At 42.5% G+C, this 22,729-nt stretch overlaps 1 protein-coding gene and 1 long non-coding RNA gene across 5 annotated transcripts in view; one reads left to right on the forward strand and one right to left on the reverse strand.

Annotated features, from left to right (window-relative positions):
• Positions 1-22,729, reverse strand: part of Ston2 (stonin 2) — a 149,708-nt gene that overhangs the window by 89,012 nt on the left and 37,967 nt on the right. For all 3 annotated transcript variants that reach the window (XM_021657482.2, XM_060387993.1, XM_060387994.1), the window contains one exon: positions 22,221-22,496. In XM_021657482.2, the coding sequence (XP_021513157.1) occupies positions 22,221-22,496 (276 nt within the window). The remainder of the gene's footprint in view (positions 1-22,220; positions 22,497-22,729) is intronic.
• LOC132655283 (uncharacterized) lies at positions 12,016-22,333 on the forward strand. 2 transcript variants are annotated; one of them, XR_009593042.1, is made up of 4 exons: positions 12,016-12,224; positions 12,586-12,770; positions 21,725-21,800; positions 22,205-22,333. It is a non-coding gene; the product is annotated as an uncharacterized LOC132655283 (long non-coding RNA). The 2 variants fall into 2 exon arrangements; XR_009593041.1 differs by lacking the exon at positions 12,586-12,770.

Consider the following 22,729-nt stretch of genomic DNA (forward strand, 5'->3'; position numbering starts at 1 on the left):
TGAGAGTTTTTTTTTTTTTTTTCAGATTAGAAATCCCCAGGAATGTCAAACAGAGCAACTAAATGAAGACCTCACAAAGTCATGTAATGCTAAAGACAAAGAGAAAAATCTTAAAAGCTATCAGAGAACAATGCATTACTTTCAAAAGTGCTCTACCACCTCCTCAACAGGAAGAGAAGCCAATGAACATGCCAGCATGCCGATAGAGAACAAGCAAAGGATAGGATTTTACCTAAGGGTGTTCTACTTTTCTTTCTACTGCTGCGATAAAACCCTCCAACCAAAAGCCATTATAAGAAAAAAAGAGTTTATTTTAGTTTTCCAATCCATCACTAAAAGAAGTCAGGGAAGGAACTCAAACAAGAATTTGAAGCAGAAACTATGGAGGGGTGTTGCTGGCTACCTGGATCTCAGTTTTATGCTTAGCTAGCTTTTTTCTTTTTTCAAATTTAAATTTTATATTTGTTGGTGTGAGGGTGTAAAGTCCTCTGGAATTGAAGTTACAGACAGCTGAGAGCTGCCATGTGGGTGCTGGGAATTGAACCCTGGTCCTCTGGCAGATCAGCCAGTGCTCTTAACCAGCTAGGCCATCCCTCCAACTCATTAGCTAGCTTTCTTATACAGTCCAGGGCCACCTTCCCAGCAAACGGTACTGCCCATAGTGTTTTGGGCCCTCCTACATCAATTAACAGTTAAGAGAATTCCCCCACAGGCCAATTGGATCTAGGTAATTCCTCAGTTGAGACCCCCTTCTCAGGTACCTCTAGGGTGCATAAAGGTGGTGGTCAAAGCTAACTAGGACATGGAGAAATGCCTTCACAAAACAAAGGAAAACATAGAGAATGCCTATTCTTTATTTATCTAGAACCTTCAAGACCAGATGCCACATGAAACACATTTTAAAAATGTCAAAAAATTGGTACCCAGGAGGTAGAGGCAGGAGGAAGTCACACCCAGCCTTAGCCACAAAGAAAGATCCTTTCTCAAAATAACTAAAAAGAAATGTGTTAGTATCAGAAAAGATGGAATTTCTCATGATAGAAAGAACACACACAAAAAAACCTGAAAGCTATTAAAAAAAGAAAAAAAAAGTCAGCCAAAATAAAACAAAACCAACCAACCAACCCATGGTATGACAGAAAGAGGAAATATAGGTGTTAACTACCAAAGTTTTTAAAAATAATTTATTTAATTTTAATTCACGTGCATTAGTGTGACGGTGTCAGATCCCTTGGAATTGGGGTTACAGGCAGTTGTGAGCTGCCATGTGGATGCTGGGAATTGAACCCTGGTCCTTTGGAAGAGCAGACAGCGCTCTTAACCACTGAGCTATCTCTCCAGCCCCAAAATTTTTTTTAAGATGTATTTATTTTATGTATATGAGTGTTTTATCTGCATTTACACCTGCCAGAAGAGGGAATCAGTTCACATTATAGATGGTTGTGAGCCACTATGTGGTTGCTGGGAATTGAACTCATGACCTTTGGAAGAGCAGACAGTGCTCTTAACCACTGAGCCATCTCTCCAGCCCCAGCCCCAAAGATTTTAAAAACACATATAAGTAAGACTCTTCGAGAAGACTAACTGTGATTAAAAAAAAAAACTATCAAGAAAGGAACACAAAATAACTGAGAATAAAAATGGGGTGGAGTGTGCTAGTGATTTGCTTAGTTGGTAGAATACTTGCTTAGCATGTATGCATGAAGCTCTAGATTTGCTCCCAAGCACCTTGTGAAAAAGCATGGTGGCTCATACCTGTAATCCCAGCATCCAGAGGCAAGATATTTAGAAGCTCAAGTTCCCCAGAACATGGGGAGGCAGAGGCAGAGGCAGGTAGATCTCTGTAAGTTTGAGGCCATCCTGGTCTACAAAGCATGTCTAGGATAGCCAAGGCTATACAGAGAAACCCTGTCTCAAAGAAAAATGTAGTAGAAGTTTTGGTTTCTTTAAAAACTCAGTTATGTTATGTAAACATGTTTTTGTTTTAATCCCAGATATATGGGGTTGCTTTAGTTTGTCCAAAGCTGTTGACTATGATTGTCTTGTGTTCTGGCAGTGGCTTCATCTTTGCCAGCTGCAGATAGTTTAATTATGAGGATTCTGAGAGGGTATAAATACCAGAGCTGGGAGAAAGCCAAGAAAGAAGAATAAGGCTTCTACTCCTGGTTGTTGTTGATGCAGTTTGAGAATAAGTTGGAGATACCCTGAAACAAATCCTGGACTCGCCTCAAGGAACTACATTCCTAACCAGCAGAAGTAGTAAAGAGACATATTCTGAACCTTTTCCCTCTAACCTTCTTTCTCTCCTACCTAATGTTGGGGGGATTGGAAGGTATTAGGGTAGATAAGGGTTGGAAGGGAGGTAGAGGCATAAGGAATCGGAACAAAATAGATCAAAAACACTCTTCTAAAGAAAAAAAAGTTAAAGTTCATCCTTAGCTACATAGCCAGTTTGAGACCAGTTTTAAGGTATTATATAGGACCTCCTCCAAAAACACAGGGTACAAACAAAACAAGCAAAAACATAGGGTACAAAAAGTACCCAGGTGCAAGTACCACGATAACATATTGAGAAGTCAGTTAGGGGAAATAACAAATATCCATATACTAATAAATGTGAAAACAGAAAATATTATAGATGTTCTGGGACTGGTAGTTTTTAAAAACACGATTCTCACAGAAAGTTAAAAGCTTGATCTGTTGGAGCATTGGTCTCTACAGGGGCCCCTGGGCCGAGATTTTTTGGCTCTGTTGGACTCCTTGTGGAACTCCTGTCCCCTCCACGTCTGCTCAGATGTAGCCCATAGGGAGCTCAGTCTCCAAGTGGGTTCCCAGTAAGGGGATCAGGGGCTATCTCTGACATAAACTCAGTGGACAACTCTTTGACCACCTCCCCATGGGGAGGGGGGCGTGCAGTCTTGCCAGAACACAGAGAAAGACAATGCAGACAGTCCTGATACACTTGATAGGCTATGGTCTGTGGACTGGGGAAGGGGCATGGGAGGAGAAGAGGGAGGGAGGACAGGATTGGGAGGGGATGAGGGAGGGGACTACAGCTGGGATACAAAGTGGATAAATTGTAATAAAAGATTAAATTAAAAAAAGGAAAGAAAGAAAGAAAGAAAGAAAGAAAGAAAGAAAGAAAGAAAGAAAGAAAGAAAGAAAGAAAGAAAGACTATGCAGCCATTCCTGATGAGACCTGATAGGGTCAGAGAGAAGAGGAGGACCTCTCCCAGTAGACAAGGGGAGAGGCATAGGGGGAAAAGAGGGAGGGAGGGTGGGATTGGGAGGAGACAAAGGAGGGGGCTACAGCTGGGATACAAAGTGAATAAATTGTAATTAATAATAAATAAATAAAAATTCAAAAAGCTTGATTTGTCTAATAACTATGAAATGAAACGAACTTACAGTATTTACATAAGCAATGCTTCTGGCTAGGTATATTTGCTGAAAAGGTCAAACCTTAATGGCAAAAAAAATTTCCATCTTCCAGTAAGTATTCCAGAGTGTAGAACGAAGGCCCACTTACCAACTTGTTTTAGGTTAGCATTTGCTTACACTAAAACCTGACAACAAAATCAACATAAACACAATTAAATGGGAATTACAGGCTAATTTTATTTGCGAACATGGAATTAAGACTCCCAAACATTATTTCAGAGGCTCTTGTGATTTACTTAAGGGAGTATTACATCATGACTAAATTGGACTCACTCTCCTCATAGAAGACTGGCTGAATACAGCCTGTCTAACCTCTTCTCATTATTGTTTGCTTAAGGAGTTTTGTCAGACATTTTTTTTTCTACAGTCTCTTTCTTTCTCCCTCTTTCCTTCCCTCCATCTCTTCCCTGTTAAATTTTATTTATTTTCATGTGTTTGATTATTGTGTGTGCATGTATGTTTGTGTGCCTGGTGCCTGAGGAGGCCAGAAATGGCATTAGATCCCCTGAGACTGGAGTTACAGTCAGTCATGAATTTCCATGTGGGTGCTAGGAACGGAACTGGGTCCTGGGGGAGACTAGTACTCTTAACCAATGAACCGTCTCTTTAGCCCTTCTCTGTCTCTTTTTAAAAAGATTAAGTTAATTTATCTGTGTGTATGTTCATGCGCGAGTGCAGCTTTCCAGAGGCCAGAAGATGGTGGGAACTCCTTTGCAGACAGGGTGGTAGATGCAAATGTGAACTCTAGTCCTCTGATAGAATAGTAAGTGCTCTTAACCATGGAGCCATCTTTCCAGCCCTTACGGGGTCACTCTCTTTCCTGAAGTACCTCTTCTGGTAGAATATCACAACAGAGAACTACATGTTGATCTAACCCAACACACTTAGCCAGATTGCCCTACTTTTACATGTGTGTGTGTTCAGTTCTACAGTGTTAGCAGTGTGAAAATTGATAGCCCCATGACCACAGAAATAATAGTTCCGTCATTAGCAAGATCTGCCATGTTATCCATTAACAGCCACACACTTGATGACTCCAGTAGCTACTCCTGCAGCCTCCGTAGTCTGTTCCTAAGCTCTAGCAACCACTAATCTGGTTTCTATTTCCAAGGGTTTGCTCTGTCAAGAATGATACTCGGATGGAATCATGTAGCTTGTAACTTTAACATAACCACTCTGAGACATATCAGGTTGCTGTCGATATTAATAATCTATTCATTTTGACTGAGGATTAGTGCGCTGTGGCACGGACAATACCACAGTTAGTTTAACCACCAGTCACCGAGGACATCCGCCCATCAAAGGACATCCAAATGGTCTCCAGTTCTGAGTTTTATAACAGAGCTGTCATGAATATTTGTACATGAGTTTTTATGAAAAGAAACTTCCATTCCCACAGGAAAAAACAAAACAAAACAAATTTTCAGGAGTACAGTTGTTAGGTGACATGGTAACTCCATGTCTAGTTTTACATGAAATTATCAAGCTGTTTTCCAAAGTGATTATAGCATTTTATTATTACACTAGTAACACATAAATGATCCAATTTCTAAGCGTTTAATGCTGTCATTACTTCTCAGTTTAGTCCTTAAAAAATATGTGGATGCGAACACACACACATTCTGTTTGTGAGATTGGGGAAAAATGTGAGACACATGGGTGAAGGCGAGAGGACAACCTTGGATGTTGGTTTTGCCTTCTACTTTGAGACAGGGTCTTCTGCCTATCTACTGCTGAATGAGTAGATTGGTGAGCTCCGTGATTGGTGAGCCTCAGGGTATTCTGTCTCTACCTTCTATCTCACCACAGAGTGCTGGGATCACACATGTGACCTATGACATCCAGGTTTATGTGGGTTCTGGGGATTCGAATGGAGGTCTTCACACTTGTACAGCATTATCCACTGAGGCATTCCCCCAGGTCATACAGTCTCTTGGAGAAATTAATAGTGATAGGTTCTTTTAATTTGCATTCTTAGTGCCTTATAACAGTGAACATTTCTTTTTGTATCCTTATTTACCATCTCTATACATGTGTATCGTATTTGCAAATTTGTTTATATTTTTGCCTATTTTTAAATTGAACTGTTTATTACTGAACTTTGAGATGTCTTCCTTATTTTTTGAAGTTTTATTATGTCTGTGTGTTGCTTGCATATGTGAAGTCAGATCCCCTGGAACTGGAGTTATGGATGGTTGTGAGCCATGATGTGGGTCCTGGGACTTGAACCTGGGTCCTCTGGGAGAGCATCCAGTGCTTTTAACCACTGAGCCACCTCTCCGGCCCCTTGCTTGTGTGTGTGTGTGTGTGTGTGTGTTCCCATGCTGTGGCACACATGTGGAGGGAGGTCAGTGGACAACTATCAAGAGTCAGTTGAACAATGTTAAGTTCCAGAGACTGAATTCAGGCTGTTGTACTTGGTTGTAATCAAAACAGCATTAAAAAACAAACAAAAACAAATGTGGAAAATATTCAGCACAAAATAGGTAAGTAAAAGAAAGGCCATGTATAATGTAGAGGAAATACCTACCACCCACTGGACTCCCCACTGAGCTTCCTACAGCACGCCCTCCTACTTTCTTATATAAGAGAACCACTCGCTTATGTTCACCAGGCTGTAGGTTACAAGCACATAGGAAAACATAAAGGAGGCTCAGGAGATGCAGCTCAGTTGGTAGAGTACTTGCCTCGCATGAAGAAAGCTTGCATTTGCATCCCTAGGTTCAGTTCCTGGCACTACCTAAGGCCGACTATCCCTATACTGAGATCAAAGGAAAACATTCCAAGTCGGTCATCTGCTACCTCTAGTTAACTTGCACACAACAAGAGATGGTAGAGTGTCCAGCCCTAAATGGAATGTACCTATCATACCTCTAAAGGTTCAAGGATCTTGGAGGAAGAGGTGGTGGATAACTTCAAGGAGAAGGAGTTCTGGGCACATCAAGGCATATACACATATGAGTTCACAGAGACTATGACAGCATGTACAAACTCAAGCCATACAAAAGCCCAGCACGAAGGGGAAGAAAGTGGCAGGCATGAAATCCTACCATCAGCAGAGTAGCTGCAGGCATGTGATGGCTACTTGGAGAAGGAGAGTCAGTTTTCCTTAATGGTGTGCTCTTGGTAGGTTGACAACATTCCCAATTGTAGTTGGGTGACACAAATTGTACTCAATTGTTTTTTGTTTGTTTGTTTTTTTAAGGGAGGAGGGGAAGTAGAAAACTCAAAATTGAGAGGGTACAAAGGTGAGGGTGGAAAGGGTGTATCTGGGAAGGGTGGATATTACCAAAATTCACTGCATGATATTCTCAAAGATTCATAAAAATATTTTTTTTTAAAAAAAGCTGAGAGTCATCCTTGGCTACATGAAGAAATTGAGTCCCACCTATATGAGATCACTGTCTCAAGGCAAAGATAAAAACCAGAAGAAAAAAGAAAAAGCATAAAAGGATGCTCATAGAAGCACTTTGTTGACTCTTGATAGTAGAGAAAACCCAAATGTCTATCAGTAGACTGATACATGACCTGCTGTATAAAGCTGTAACCACAACAGAAAGCAATAGAAACAAAATGAATTATAGCAACAAGAAAGAATATGGGCAAATCGCACAAGTAATACATTAAAGTCACAAAATACAAGCTAGAGCATTATTCCATTTTTGCAAAGCTCAGAACTAGACTGAATTAAATCACATCTCCTTGACAAATATGTAGGTTGTGAATAAAGACAAGCAATGCAGTCATTACAACGAGGCTTGGAAAGCAGGTAGGGGAGGGACTGTGATGGAGGAGGTTGTGGTTAGTAGGGAATCACAGGCCTTCAGCATGATGACAATACTCCACATATTAAAGGCGTGATGGCTTGTACTATCATTCCTCACACTTTAATGCACTTTAGAAAACATCCATTTGTGTTTATTCATCTATAAATAAAACTTATTAAATCCACATATCAAAAATGCTGCTTTCAATACCAATCTTTATCTTTTTAAGTGAAAACATCCATATTTCCTTTCAAAGATGAATTAAGAATAGCCCAGCCCAGGGGGGTAGGTGGGTGGAAGAGAAGGCAAGCCCTTGCAGCTCATGCACTGTTCTCATTTGGTCCCATAACCTCTTTTCATTTACCAGCTTCAGAATCTGGGATGATCTATTTTACCCAGGCTGTTAGTTCAATGTCCTTAGGCCACAGGCTTAGCTGAAATGAGAGAAGGCTAGATGGCTCTTCTCCCAGGACCAGACCTTTGATGCCTGAGCCAGCCAGAAGTGGACTGCCATGATGGTACTTCTCAGACACATCCGTCCAACAAAGATTAAAGTAAAAGAGGGACCAAACTCTGCCTCTGCTCTTCCCCAAGGTTGAGAACAAGGACTTTGAATCAGATGCCTTGTTCACAGGCTGGGCCAGAATTGCAGCATGGGGAGAGTGGATTATTCCATCCCTTACCCCGCTTTCTTACCTATAAAATGGAGCCCAAAAGAATAAAACCCTCACTGTGGTATCACGTCACTGACAGACACTGTGCACAAAGGAAGTACTTGAAACAGATTAAATGGTAGTAGTTGTAACATTTGGTATATCCTTATGCTCCAGTCTACTTGGAATTGTCATCAGATCTCTAACTCCATATGCCCCAAACTAAGTTACTATCATCCCTTTCAAACATACCCTTCATCCTTTCATCTGCTGAGGATAAAACTCATGTCATCCTCAATCCATCTCCTGTTTGGTCCATCGCTACCTCCATGCTGACCCATCCAATACACTCTTGTCTAGATCAATTTGGAGGACACTTTGTTGGCCTCTCTAGTATGTCCAACCACATCCTTCTCAATTGCTACATGACAACAAGCCAGAGTTTCTGTTTAAATTAGCATATATTAATTATACAGCATAATGGGTCTCATTACAACATTTCCAACATACACATAATGTATTTATATCATATTCACCCTCCCTGCTCTCTCTTGTTCCCCTCCTACACAGGCTAATTCCCTTCTCATTTCCAACTAGCTCCACATGGTTCTACTTTTATGACCCCTTCCTACCATGTGTACGTGGGTATGATTTAAAACATTTCATTAGTCATCCAGGAGTGTGGGTGACTGTTTACAGAAGCATGGCCGCTTTTCCAGTGGCTACAGCTACCACTGAAGAAAATGCCCCTCTCTTCCTTACCAACAGCTATGTATATACCCTCAGGAAAGGTTGAGGCCTTCCCCTCCCCCATAACAGGTTGTTGAGAAACCCAAGTTTACTGGTGGATCTTATCTGGATAACCATAGCTGCTGAAGCCTCCGTAGTTACTTATTGAATCAGGCCTCTTTTCAAAACCCTTCGATGGCTTCTGTCTCACCCATAAACAACTCAAAATCCTCATCATCCTGTTTGTGGATCCACACGCCTAAAGCTCTATGACTTCACTGCCACACTGCTGTCTCTTCTCTCACATTCCCTCTGCTCTTTGGCTTCCCTTCTGGGCAGCAGCTTCAGTAAGGTCAGTCTCCGGCCATCTCAGCATCACTCCCTCCCTTCCTCCCTCACTTCCCTGTGTCTTCTCACGTATTTTCTTCTCAAAACATAACTCTTTGGCCTCATGAAAGCCGCACCGCCTCCCTACCGCATCCCTTGCTTTTCCTTGTTTCCCCTCCTTCCAACTTAAAACACTTCTTAACCTATGTTCTGTCTACACCTCTGTCCTGGTTTTCCTCCTGTGGTTCCTTAGGAGAACATGTGCTCCATCGGGCAGGAATACTGGCTGTATCTTGATTAGTGACTTACAGAGGATGCCGAAAGTAACACTGGTTAGATATTAATAAATTTATAAGCTGCCAGCTAACACACTTGATACAGTTGATATAATACTTGTCTTTTTCTCCTATGGGATCCTCGGTGGATTAAAAGGTTAAATATTTGCATATACTTTGATACAGTGTCCTTTATTTATACCTTATATCTAATCACAGGGGCTATACATCATTCGTTTCAATGCTAAAAGGTCAGGCATGGACATAAAATAGATACAAACACCTTCTTCATTTGTGACTTTCCTGCTACTTCAGAGAGGCACTATGAAGCACCTGTCCCCAGCACTGGTTCAGGAGAGCTGTTCATTCCTAGAAGATCCCATGTCTTAGTTAGGGCTTTATTGCTGTGAAGAGACACCATGACAATGGCAACTTTTATAAAGCAAAATATTTCATTGGGGCTGGCTTAAAGTTTCAGATGTTTAGTCCATTATCCTCATGGTGGGAAGCAAGGCAGCATGCAGGCAGACATGGTGCTGGAGAGGTAGCTGAGAGTTCTACATCTGGATCCACAGGCAGCAGGAAGTGGCTGTCACACTGGGCATACCTTGAGCATAGGAGACCTCAAAGCCCGCCCTCACAATGACACACTTCCTCCATCAAGGCCACACCTCCTAATAGTGCCACTCCCGATAGGCCTATGGGGGCCAGTTACATTCAAGAATACTACCACACCTCATTAGTAACAAATGGCTAGGTAAGCACAACTGAGGGAGAGCAGGGACTACTGTGCTCAACTGTCTCATAATGGTATTCCCAGCACCTAAATAGTTTTGCATGAGTGCATGAGTTAATTGATGCACGCTCAGGTAGTTTATTCTCTTTTGTGTTCCAGAGATGGTAAGAGAGGCCACAAATTCTACTCAATAACCTAGCATATTCTCTGAAAGAGAATATGGGGACCTTAATATTTTAATGTTAAAAGATACAGGGAAATTCACCTTTAAAAATTTCTCCCTTTTCCCATGGCATGATAGTACCTTTCAGTACAATAAATAAGATAAATTACAGCAGTTCATTTTAAGTATACTTTCTTTTCAAGGCAGCCCCCAGCAAAATATATGTTCATGTATGTCCTAGGTATACATATGCACATATATGTAAACATCTTATGTTGTTATGTACATGTTAAGTATGTATGTACATGTGTTACCATATATATACCTATATATACAGAGTATATGTGTGGGTCTATATATGTATATATATGAATATATAATATATATTGAGTATATGAATATGAAAATTATGAACCAATAATAATAGTTAATCAGGGCATGATGACATAGGTTGGCATAATTTCCTTGCCTATTTTGTTGAAGGAGAAGAAAAAAAAAGGAAGAGAAGGAAAAAGAGGAGGTATGGAGAAAGGGTGGAGGAGGATAACAGTGACAACTACAATGGTGATGGTGATCATGATGGTGATAACAATGGCAACAGTGAGGACAGACTTCACTAAGGAAGTGATCTCTGTCATCTCTCTGGTCTACCTAACGGCTCATTAGCTCTATCACTGTAGTCATTCAGGTAGTACTCAGTAGGTTACATACACACTCCTCCTGCCTTCATTCAACGAACAAACAGATACTAAATAAGCACTTAGGTTCACATATCACATTCTGGGACAGAGAATAAATTAGAGAAATGATGTTCATCCTTCTTTTGAGTAGAGAGACAAGAGCCAAGCAAAGTACACCTGGCTTCTCTTGAGAGCCTAAGACCACTCCCTCAATGCCTTCGCCTAAAGCTATTTCAAAGCTGTTTATTGGGTTAGGGGTGTAGCTCTGTTGGTAGGGTACTTGCCCAGCACACACAAAGCTTAGGTTCAATCCCAGCACCACATAAACTGGGTACTTGTAATCCCAGCTCTGGGGAAGTGGAGGCAGGAGGATGAGAAGTTCAAGGCCATCTTCAACTACGTATTGAGTTTGAAGTTAGGCTGGGCTGCATGTAACCTGTCACAAAGTAAAGCCACTGTTTCTTAATAGCAATAACTTTACTTCAAGAAACGACGTGAAGGAATAAATATATGACCACATGCAGTTGGTGAATTTCCAAGGGAGAGCTAGCTTCGGGGTGGGGTGTGGAATGCTCTCAGCCTCCCTGAGGAATCCACACTTACGGAGAATTTTGAGTGAGACACTGGAGGAAGAGACTCTAGGCAGAGGAAACAGCATGAGCAGCAGAGAACGAGCAGCCCTCGAACGAGAGTCTTAAACAGCAAGGGCGGTAAGACAGGGCCAGAGCCCACTCTGTTGAAATTTGTTCCTGGGTTCGTCCTCTGGAAAGGTCATCAATTACATCTAGAAGCGAAGAACAACTCAAGGTTCTAAGAAATAAGACTGCCTCTGTTGAGGAGGGAAATGCGTATGCATGTTTACATGCTCATCCCCTACCCACCACCCGCCCCCGGTAGCCACAATGAACCACTGGGCTAGTCTTCAAGATGAAATATCTCTTGCCTCTTTCTTACATGGCTGACATCATCTCTCAACCCCCACCCATACCCCGAAACAAAAGGCTCTTTCTCTGGCCCCAATTATTAGCTTCTCCAGACACAATGGGAAGGCCTCAGCTGAAGCTTCTAGGGAGGACTCAGGAAGGGTAAGGGAATATTGGTGTTTTGGTTGGGCTGTGGGGCAAATGTTCCGGAAATGAAAGGGTTTTGAGAAATGTTTTTTAATTATGCATATCCTGCAGTATCTGCATAATGGGCTCAATTCAGCCCCAGTCCCAGCAGAAGAATTGCCATGTCCCGTGGAGGAAGGACAGCGTACAGGGTAATGAGGGAACAGGAAGTCTCTGCTGATAACAGTGCCTTCATATCCTTTTGCTAAAATATTGAGGGTGAACTTTGCTCTTTTAGTCAATCTGTCAGCATTTTCAAACACAGTCAACACGTACGAGCACTCTGCACACGGGTGAAATTGTTTTGGCTCAGAAAGCGTCTTTACGAAGATTGTAGGTAGTAGGTAAGTAACTGCTACATTCTTTGTATAGAATTTTAAGGCCAAATGAAGCCCATATAGTCAAATTTCCTGCACCTACAACAAGTTGGGAACACTAGAGCTAATGGACTCAATGTGAACAAAAACAACAGCTGGCTTTTGCTTTATTCTCAAAAGCTTTCTGTTTGAAAAAAAAAAAAACAATAGGAAGACTCAATTTTAGTTTGAACAGATTTTCTAGAAGTTTCTTTTCTTATTTGATTTACCCCCTTGGTTCTACTCGTAACTTAGAATATCTAAGCAGTAAGCTTATGGCTCAGTAAACAAGTTTTCAGTTAAATTCTTTTTAAATTTTATTCTGTTTTATCTTACTTTTTTTGTACAGATGCCTGTAAGTATGTATGTGCTCCACAGGGGCTGCCTAGTGCCCATGCCAGAAGAGGACATTAGACATTCTGGAACTAGAAATTGAACCCTGGTCATGTGGAAGAGCAGCCAGTGCTCTTAACTGCTGAGCCAATTCTCCAGCCCCATGTAACACTGTAGCACAGCACATCTACAAACTGAGATGTGAGTGGTATTCTGTGACAACAGAGTCAGGAGTATTTGGAGTCTAAAGTTCTCATTAGTCAGAGATGAGTCCTGTATCTGGCCTCCATCACATTTCAGGAGTTGTCACGGGGTAAAGTCAAAGGGAGTCATCTTATTGCTCCTCCCCTTTCTGGCATCCTCAGATCTCACATCCAAGGAGTTGAATACCAGCTTTCTCTCTTTCTTCTATGTAAGGTAATAAAAGCGCTGTTTTCATTTGTATTTGTTTACTGCAGTGTTAGGGAAAGAGCCTGGGGCCATGCACATGCTGGACAAGCTCCACCATGTTTTTCTAGAGGAGATAATGTGTCCTTCCCCCACCCCCAGGCCAGCCACAAGGGGATCTTATTCACTTCAACTTGTGCTCTAGTTAAAACTCCAAGAGAAGGTCGTTTCATTGATAGATTTAAGCATTTTGGAAGTGTTTCCATATCAGGTGCTGCGCTTAGCTCTCCCGTCACCCTTGGAATGCCTCAGTGCATAATAAAATAAGTGACCAGGTTGTCAAGGTGAGCAAACAACTCCTTGGCTCCTCTAAATTTCCCAGGGCAAGGCACTGGCCATTTCAATGTCATAGAAATAAAAGATCTACCATTAGGGACTGTCTCTTTGTAGCTAATTCCACTGTGCCTACAGCCTCCTTGCACTTTAATTAGGGCAATCAGTACATTCCCTTACCAGGCTGGAGTCCAAGGCCCCTTGGCTTCTCTTTTACGTGGAGATCTCCTCTTGTTTCCTTCTCTCCTCTGCCAAAAAGACTTCAAAGACTCGAGGAAAGGAATCTACCAGATAGCATTTTTCCATGTCTGTTCCTCTTGCTTTCCCAGCTCCTCTTGGCAAACCAGAATCAAAGGATATTAAGCAGTTGGCTAGAACAGCCTTCCCTTCTTTGTAGAAATGACTGATAGGAATGACTATCAGGATCACTTCTTTTCCACATCCTCCCACCTGTCCAGACCACATAATTCAATGTCCACCATGAAGCACTGTGGTATAGGTACTAACATAAACATTTTCCCCTTGGCTCAAAGACATCTTATTCAACAGTCTTGAGGATTTAGTACCATCAAACAAGATATGAAGAATAAATGAACTACATATTATTGATCTGACTGGGAAGTATGCTGAAACAAAACAACCAGAATTACTTTCCCTAGGTCCTTCTCTACGGCTGGACTTCACCACCTGCATGATGATATAAACCTACAGATTCCACATTTAACCAGAAATCCAAACTTTTTTCATGTCTTTTATATATATCAAACATTGCCCTTATTCTAATTCCTATATGTGTTTTGCCTGCATGTATATTTCTGCATCATTTGCTAGCAGAGTCCATGGAGGCCAGAAGAGGACATTGGATTCCCTTGGAAGTGCTGTTACCAATAGCTGTGACCTACCCTGTGGGTGCTGAGAACTGAACTCAGGTCCTCTGGAAGAGCAGCCAGTGCTCTTAATTCCTGAGCCATTTCTAAAGCCCCTCCATCTTATTTATATATTTCCTACTCTAGAAAAAAGTTTATTTGGGGCCCGGTGAGATGGCTCAACAGGTAAAAGCACTTGCCATGCAAGCCTGATGATCAGGGTTCAATTCTCCTAGTTCACGGCAGGAGAACACAATGAACTCTACTTCTGAAAGGTGTTCCTTAACCTCTACACATGGGCAGTAGTACTTATGTGCCCACACACATCTCTCTCCCTCTCCCTCTCCCTCTCCCTCTCCCTCTCCCTCTCCCTCTCCCTCTCCCTCTCGCTCTCCCTCTCCCTCTCCCTCTGTCACACACACACACACACACACACACACACACACACACACGCACGCACGCACGCACGCACGCACGCACACACTAATAATAATAATAATAATAACAACAATAAATACAAATGTGAATTTGTTCCTTGGAATCTACAATTGAATTACAAGATTCAGAACCTAAATAAAAGAAACTAATTCCTTGAGAAAAGGCATTCTTTTAAGTAGATAAGCTAGAAATAGATGAAGAAAACATTTCTATGCTGCTAGATGACCCTGAAAAGCATAAGATGGCCCCTGATTTTCTGTGTACTGACCTGTGAACTCTCTAAGTGGTTACCACTGGTCCAAAGTAAACTGAGTAAGAACTCTGGAAAAGCCCAGAAGTAACTGATAACTGGAAAGGGAGAGTGCTTTGCATTGTAGTTGAATCCTTCGTAAACGATAATAGCCGGGCCTGGCTGTAAAATGAAGCTCTTGAACAACAACAAAAAAGATTTCTCCCAACACCTACCTCTTCCTTTACTTCCTCAGAGACAAGTCCAAGTTCTTAGCTACCATGAAATGTAAAACTTTAACAATGGTAACAACAAAAAGACATGAAGTAGTTGGAAGACATGCATGGAAACACATGTGGTTGATTATCAATGGAAGATGGACAGGAGAAATCACAGCGGCAGGAGCTGGCTCTGGGTTCCCACTACAAGTCTCAGGAGGAAGCAGAATAGTTTTCTGTTAAATTCTGAGCACTACACTATGTCCTTGGATGCCCACACCTAGCAGAACTGCAGGAAGGAAGTGCTTAACTGAGGAAGTGATGGAGGGCTGGGAAAGAGCAGAACCTTGACAAGTGACTTGTGCTATTACTGATCACCCTGGTTCGTTCTGACTCATTCTCAGCCTTATGCGAACGCTTCTATTTTAAGGATGTGAAGCTTAGTGGATTAGAGTCCTGTGGTTATTGGAACAAACTACAAACCACAAAATTGGTCACTTAAAATAATAGTAATTTATTTTCACACGGCTATAGAGGCAGGAAGTCAGAAATCAGAAACACTGTGCTGTAGGGACCATGTTAGCAGGGCTACTGTCACTCCGAAGGCTTGAGAGATCACTGTCTTCCCCGCCCCCTCTGGCTTCTGGTGGATGTTGGCAGTCTTCAGCTGAGGACTATCATCTTTAAGGCCAGCATCGTCACATCCACTCTGTCTTTATGGCCCTTGATCTCCCCCTCTTGAAACCTTTAGGTGAGTTACATTTGCAAGGATCTCTTCTCCAAATTAAACAAACAAACAAAACCATTTACAGGTTCAAGGTAGTAGAACCTGCTGCCTTTGGGTGCTGTGGTTTGGCCTAGCAGATCATAAAATTCAGTGTTACCAAAAGAATGGAGCAGGCTGCAGCGAGGGCGGGAAGTGTCACAACGGCTCCAGCAGTATGAAGGAGTTTGTTGTACAGATACAGGCTGTTTCTGTATGATGCCTGCAGGTACATGCACAGCATTGTTAGCATAATGATTGAGCCACATGCTTTCCACTTAAGTTCAAATCTGAGCCACCCACCAGCTTCCAGAGCGAACAACGGACTGTCTAATCTGTGGAATATCCATGTTATCCTTGCTGAGTGGACCGACAGCCAGTTTCTCTTACTTTCCACTTGGCTTGAACTCTACCAGCCATCCTTCTTTTTGTTAAATACCGTACAAGGGAGGAAGCCAAAGGAAGTAGGCCCACGTGGGAAAAGATGGTTTGTATGTTTAGTATGTTCTCTCTCGGGTCCTTCCTTTGTTCCTTCTTTCTGGGACATGGTTTCTCTGTGTTGCCCTGACTGTCGCAGAACTTGCTCTGTAGACCAGGCTGGCCTTAAACTTAGAGATGCGCCTGCCTCTGCCTCCTGAGCGCTGGGATAAAAGGCATGTGCGCCACCACAGCCCAGCTGGATCTTGGCCTGCTCTTTTTCTTCCTTCTTCCTTCCTTCCTTCCTTCCTTCCTTCCTTCCTTCCTTCCTTCCTTCCTTCCTTTCCTTCCTTCCCTCTCTCTCTCTCTCTCTCTCTCTCTCTCTCTCTCTCTTTCTTTTTTCCTTTATGGTTTGTAGAGAAAGGGTTTATCTGTGTAGCCTAGGTTGTCCTGTCCTACTTTGTAGACCAGGTTGGCCTAGAACTCACAGAGATCTGCATGCCTCTGCCTCCCAATATGCTGGGGCTGCAGGTGTCTGCCACTGTACCCGACTTAGATCTTGAATTTCCTAACCCTCTACACCTAAACCATCTCGTGCTTTTTACAGAGTCTTATTGGACCAGATAGCCCTAGGCATAGCTCAGTCTATGTTCCTCTACAGGCAGAGTCTCACCTCCACAGAGAGAGTGAATTTTTCCAGAAATTACTGATATCTGAGCAAATTTCAAGACAAAACTAGATTTCCATGCATTTGAAAGTTGTAACTTCTGGCTTTGTCTTCTAGTGACACCAACACATCTTCAGTTTAGTGAAGGGCTGGGGATAGGGTAAAGTAGGTGATATAATTGTCTTGGGTGCACAGTTAAAAAAAAAAAACTCCTCTGTCAAAGCAACACTTTGTAACATGTTATAAATCTGATGCCTTAAAAATGTCAAACCAAGGGCAGGCGGTGGTGACATGCACCTTTAATCCTAGCACTTGGGAGGCAGAGAGGTACATCTCTAGGTTTGAGGCCAGCCAGGTCTACAGAGTGTGTTTGTGGACAGCCAGAGCTACAAAGAGAAACCCTGTCTTGAAAAACCAAAACAACAAATTATGTATATGTGTGTGTGTGTGTGTGTGTGTGTGTGTGTGTGTATGCATGTATGTATCTCAAACCAAAATTGCAAACTAGGTCCCACAGATTAGCCTTCTGCTGCTGTCAGTAAAGTTTTATTTCTAGGACTGAGATAAGCGTAACTGAATTTTGTCTTTAAAGTGTGATATTTTGTTCACCGAAGACATTTTTGCATTATTAATTTCTTCAAAGATGGTGTCTCATGACCTTGAGATTGCTACAAAGCTAATGCTGACCTTGAATCTCTGAGCCTGCCTTCCAGCTGCTGGGATCTGAGGTGTGAACCAGCATACCCAGTATATACATTTATAGTGCTAGACGCTTGTTCTAGCAACTGAGCTACTATGATTGCTTCAAGTAACAAAGTCTTAATAGATCAAAACCACCGTCATTAACAACCAAGGATCCTTAGTCGGATGGAAACAACATATTTAAGACTAACTCTCAAAATAGTTTTTTGTTTGCTTGTTTTGTTTTTGGTTTTTGAGACAGGGTTTTTCTGTGTAGCCCGGGCTGACCTGGAACTCACTCTGTAGACCAGGCTGGCCTCGAACTCATAGATCTGCCTGCCTCTATTTCCTGGGTGCTGGGATTAAAGGTATGCACTACCACTGCCTGGTAAAAGATGGTATTTTTACTTTTTTGGTGGCCCTGAACTGCTGACCTCCTACCTCAGGCTTCTAAATGTTGGCATTATAGGCTTGGGCATCTTCAAATCACTTTTGTAAAAGTAAGTGGTGAGGAGTTGAGACAAGTTAACCCATCTGTCATGCAAACAGCTTTGAACAATCAGAGGCTACAGGTAAGGTCTGAACAACATGAAAGAATCCGGATACTTTGGCTATTATCAATGATCTGAAGGCATGACACTCAGAGGAGAGCTCTTCCTACCTGCCCATTACCTCCCAGCCCTGGCCTCCACCGCTTACTTCCCTTGCCTCTGGTGTGTCGTAGCAGGAGAGAACAGTGACAGTGGGAGCAAGTGTGAGGTGAATACCACAGCCCAACTCTGGCTCTTCCAAGGTCTTGAGGCCAGCATGCTGGACATCAAGGCTTTCTTCTGTCACTTCTTAGCCAATAATCTTGAGCAAATTCTTACACCACTACCTGCCCCAGTGTCCTCACAGAAACATGGACTTAACACTAATCTCTTCCTTACATGATAATGGAGAATAGTAAGGCGACAAAGTGAGAGCACCGAGAGCCAGAATTCAACAAACGTAACCTTCTGAAAATAAAGAACAGCCAGGCTTAGCCAGGTGGTGATGGTGCATGCCTGTGATGGTTTGAGTAGAAATGGTCCCTTAGACTCACGTGCTTGAATACTTGGCACTGTTTAGAGGTGTGGCTTTGTTGGAGGAAGTATGTCACTGTGGAGGTGGGCTTTAATGTCTCTTATGCTCAAGCTATGTCCAGGGACACTGTCCCTTTCTGCTGCCTGTAGATCAAGATGTAGAATTCTCAACTCCTTCTCCAGCACCATGTCTGCCTGCATCTTGCCATGCTCCCCACCATGATCATACTGGACTAAACCTTTGAACTCTAAGCTAGCCTCAAATAAATGTTTCTTTTATAAGAATTATCCTGGGCTTGGTGTCTCTTCACAGCAATAGAAACCATAACTAAGACCAGCCTTTCCTCACAGCATTCCAGGGAAGAGGCAGGCCAGCCTGGTCTACAGAGAAAGTTCCAGGACACCCAGGGATACACAGAGAAACCAAACCAAACCAAACCAAATCAACCAACCAACCAACCAAACCAGTCCAGCTTGGAGCTACATATTTATAATTTCACTTTTTGGAGTTGGAGGCAGGAGGAGTCAGCCTGTGCTACATAGTGAAAGTCTAGCTTGCGCTACATGAGATCCTTCTACAAAACTAAATAATAATAACAATAACCACACCTCTGTATGGATTCATGTAATTGGCTTTTCTGTTCTTATTGTATATGATGTGGTTTAGGTAACTTATAAATAATATAAATTCAATCCTCCCAGGTTGGGAGGCTGGAAAGGCCATGATGAAGACACCAGATTAGGACCTGATGAGGGGCCATTCTTTGTAGATAGTAGCTGTACCTTACAAGGCAGAAAGACAAACATTGTAATAGGAGGAGGAGGCACATACTCCGTCAAGTCTCTTTAACAATGACAGTGATCCTATTCACAAAGGGTTCACCCTCAGGATGACCTAGTCACCTCCCAAAGACCCCTAACACCAACACATTGGTGATTAGATTTCAACATGACTTCTGGAGAGACAAACATTCAAACCACAGCACCTGTGTTCCATAATCTTCCTGCACATAGAACTGAAGGGCCCAGAATCAGATGTTCAGTTAGAGTCACTTCCTTCCTCTCCAGCCAGACTGAACCAGTCTGAATCTGACACACCAGCCACACTACTGTGACCATCTGGGCTCAGTTATCAACAAGGTGACTAAATATGAAGTACACCCAAACGTGTAAGGTATTCTGTCAAAATGAAAACACTTGTCATACAGCAAAACTGTATTTTATGTGTTCTTTTTCAATTCAATTTAATTTCATTTTATGTGTATGGGTGTTTTGCTTGCATGTATGTCTGTGCACCACATCCACAAAGCATCTAAGGAAGACAGAAAAAGGACATGAGATCCCCTGGAACTTGAATTACAGGCAGGTGTGAGCTGTCAGTGTGGGACCTGGGATTCAAAACCAGGTCCTCTGGAAGGACAGCAAGAGCTCTTAACCACTGAGCCATTTCTCCAGACCATTTTTATAGTTTCCTGAAACAACCTGCAATGATATGGAGGCACGTAAGAAAAAAGAAAACTCTTTAAATATGGGTCTGGTTTAGTTTTTTGTTTGTTTGGTTTGTTTGTTTTTGTTTTTTGATCTAATAAAGGAACATGATCAAGGGCAACTTAGGGAAGAAAGCTAATTTTGGCTTACAGTTCCAGAGGGTTAGAAACTGTAATGGTGGTGACAGTATGCTAGCAGGGTCAGAAACCAAGAGATCACACTTCCGTCCTCATGAAGGAGAGGGAACAAACTGGAAGTGGGATGAGGCTATGAACTCTCAAAGTTGATCTTCCTTCTCCCTTCCTCCTCCAACGCCATGTCCTTCTTCCTGTAAGGCTCCACTACCTAAAGGTTCCACCCCAAACAGCGCCACCAAACTTGGGATGTTAAGTTTTCTGAGCCTATTAATTCAAATAGCTTTAATTCAAACTGCCACAGGTTCTTACCATGCTGCTTAAATTTGTTTAAAACTCTTGGGCTCAAGTGATCACCCAGTCAGCCTCTCAAGTAGCTGACAATACAAGCATGCACAGATCACTGCATCCTTTGGAATTTTCTTTTCTTTTTTCTCATACTGGGGATTGCATGGAGAGCTATGGGTAGGTCATGCTCTACTACTGAGCTACACACCCAATCCTTTAAATATATATATATATATATATTTTGACAGGGTCTTACTCAATTTTCCCAAGCTTTACATTTAGGCCTGACTTCAGATCATAGTTTTAAAAGTAAAATTAGCCAAATATTTAGCCCATCAATAGAAGACCATACCAATTCTACCTTACTAAGATGACTCTGTAGTAGGCAGAAGGATATCCTCTGACTTCTGCGTATAAGATATCCTCCTTCTAATGATCCTCCTTCTAGTGATATCCATGTATCACTAACATGGAAAAGGGATTTAGCACATATGACTGTCTTGAGGAACTTGAGTGTGGTGGTTTGAACAGAAATGGCTCCCATAAGTGCATAGATTTGGATGCTTGAAAGAGATTTGGAGGTGTGGCCTTGTTGGAGGAAGTGTGCCACTTGAGGTGGGATTTGGATTTTTCAAATGTTTAAGACAGACACAGTGTCTGTCTGTCTCTCTCTCTTTATACTGCCTGACAATCCGGATGTAGAACTCTCAGCTTCCTCTGCAGCACCATGACTGCCTGTTCACCACTATGCTTCCTGCCATGATGATAATGGACTAAACTGAGCCTCTAAGCCAGCCTCAGTTAAATATTTTCTTTTATAACAGTTGCCATGCTCATGATGTTTCTTTATAGCAACAGAACATTGACTGAGGCATTGAGATAGAGAAATCCTTCATAACAGCCCAATATAACCACAACAATCCTTAAAAATGGAAGAGGGACACACTAGAAGGACGATACTTCAGAATAACAGCACAGAAAAATACGATAGTTCTGGCTTTGGAGACAAAGGAAAGGATTCCAGGTCAAAGAACTTGGATGGCTTATGGGCCTACTGAGGACAAGAAATGGATTCTTGTCTAGAATGTCCAAAATGGAACACCATGCTGGACTACTGAAAGGCAGAATTAAAGGTGATGAGCGCACATTATTTAAGCCACCAAATCCGATGATTTGTTACAGCTGCATGGAAAGGACCAATACAATCCCAGAATGATCCAACCACCCATGATATGCTGGAAAATGGTCAGGCCACCAGGTGAGCACGGGGAGTCAGGGTGGAGAGTAGGGTGGGGGGGGATGGGAGATGGGGAGAAATGGGGACTGACAACTCCCTGTCTTCTCCGAGCTTCACAGTGCAGTTTCCAATCATTAAAGGGAAAACAGCTCTACCATTTATGACCATCTCCCACTCTGGGGATTGAGTCCAAAGCTATCGAGTCTTAACCTGTTCCTGTTTAGAGAAGGTGGGTAGGTCGTACTTGAGAACCGATCATTTCTATGTGTCTGGATCTTACAATAGAAGAGCTGAGTGAATGTAATTCCAATTCCTAATGGATAAAAATGTAAGTATTCATGCAGACAAATCAATAGCCTGGGATAGGAGTTAAAACTCTGAAAATGACCTAGAACACATACACTGTTTTTTTGTGTTTATTTCAGCTGCAACCCAGCTCACCTGTTTCCTTGTGAGGTGGTGAGGTGCTGCTCCAAGGTGTGTCATCTTCAAACTGGACCCAGTTGCTGATGGCTGAGGCCAGGTCAGGCGTGGGCTGCACTGGGCTCCCCGGAGGGGAGGCCGCTTCGGAGATAAGGCCCATCTTTTCAGAGGAGTCGTCCTGCTCAGAGTGTGAAAGGTCCTGGGAGCCTTCATCCACCGCATGGTTCTCCCCAGAGGAGCTCTCAGAGCGGTCTGAGGAAGACGACAATCCTGGGAAGGGTTCTTCAGTGCCCCCTACAGCAGATAACAAACACTGCCATCACACCAGGAAGGACGCCCATCAGAACTGTCTCTCCAAGGGCAAGGGGGTGACGGCAGGACTCACTGGAAGACGAAATGGCTCTGCCAATCCATCTCCATGCCAAAGGGCTATGTCCCTAAGAACTTTTAAAGCCTGCGGTCTCACTTGTTCCCCAGTCACTATCCAAGACAACTGAGAAAAAGAAATTCCCTGTCATTGTATTTAT

The sequence above is a fragment of the Meriones unguiculatus genome, chromosome 7, assembly GCF_030254825.1.
Source record: "Meriones unguiculatus strain TT.TT164.6M chromosome 7, Bangor_MerUng_6.1, whole genome shotgun sequence".
Classification (NCBI taxonomy): Eukaryota; Metazoa; Chordata; class Mammalia; order Rodentia; family Muridae; genus Meriones; species Meriones unguiculatus.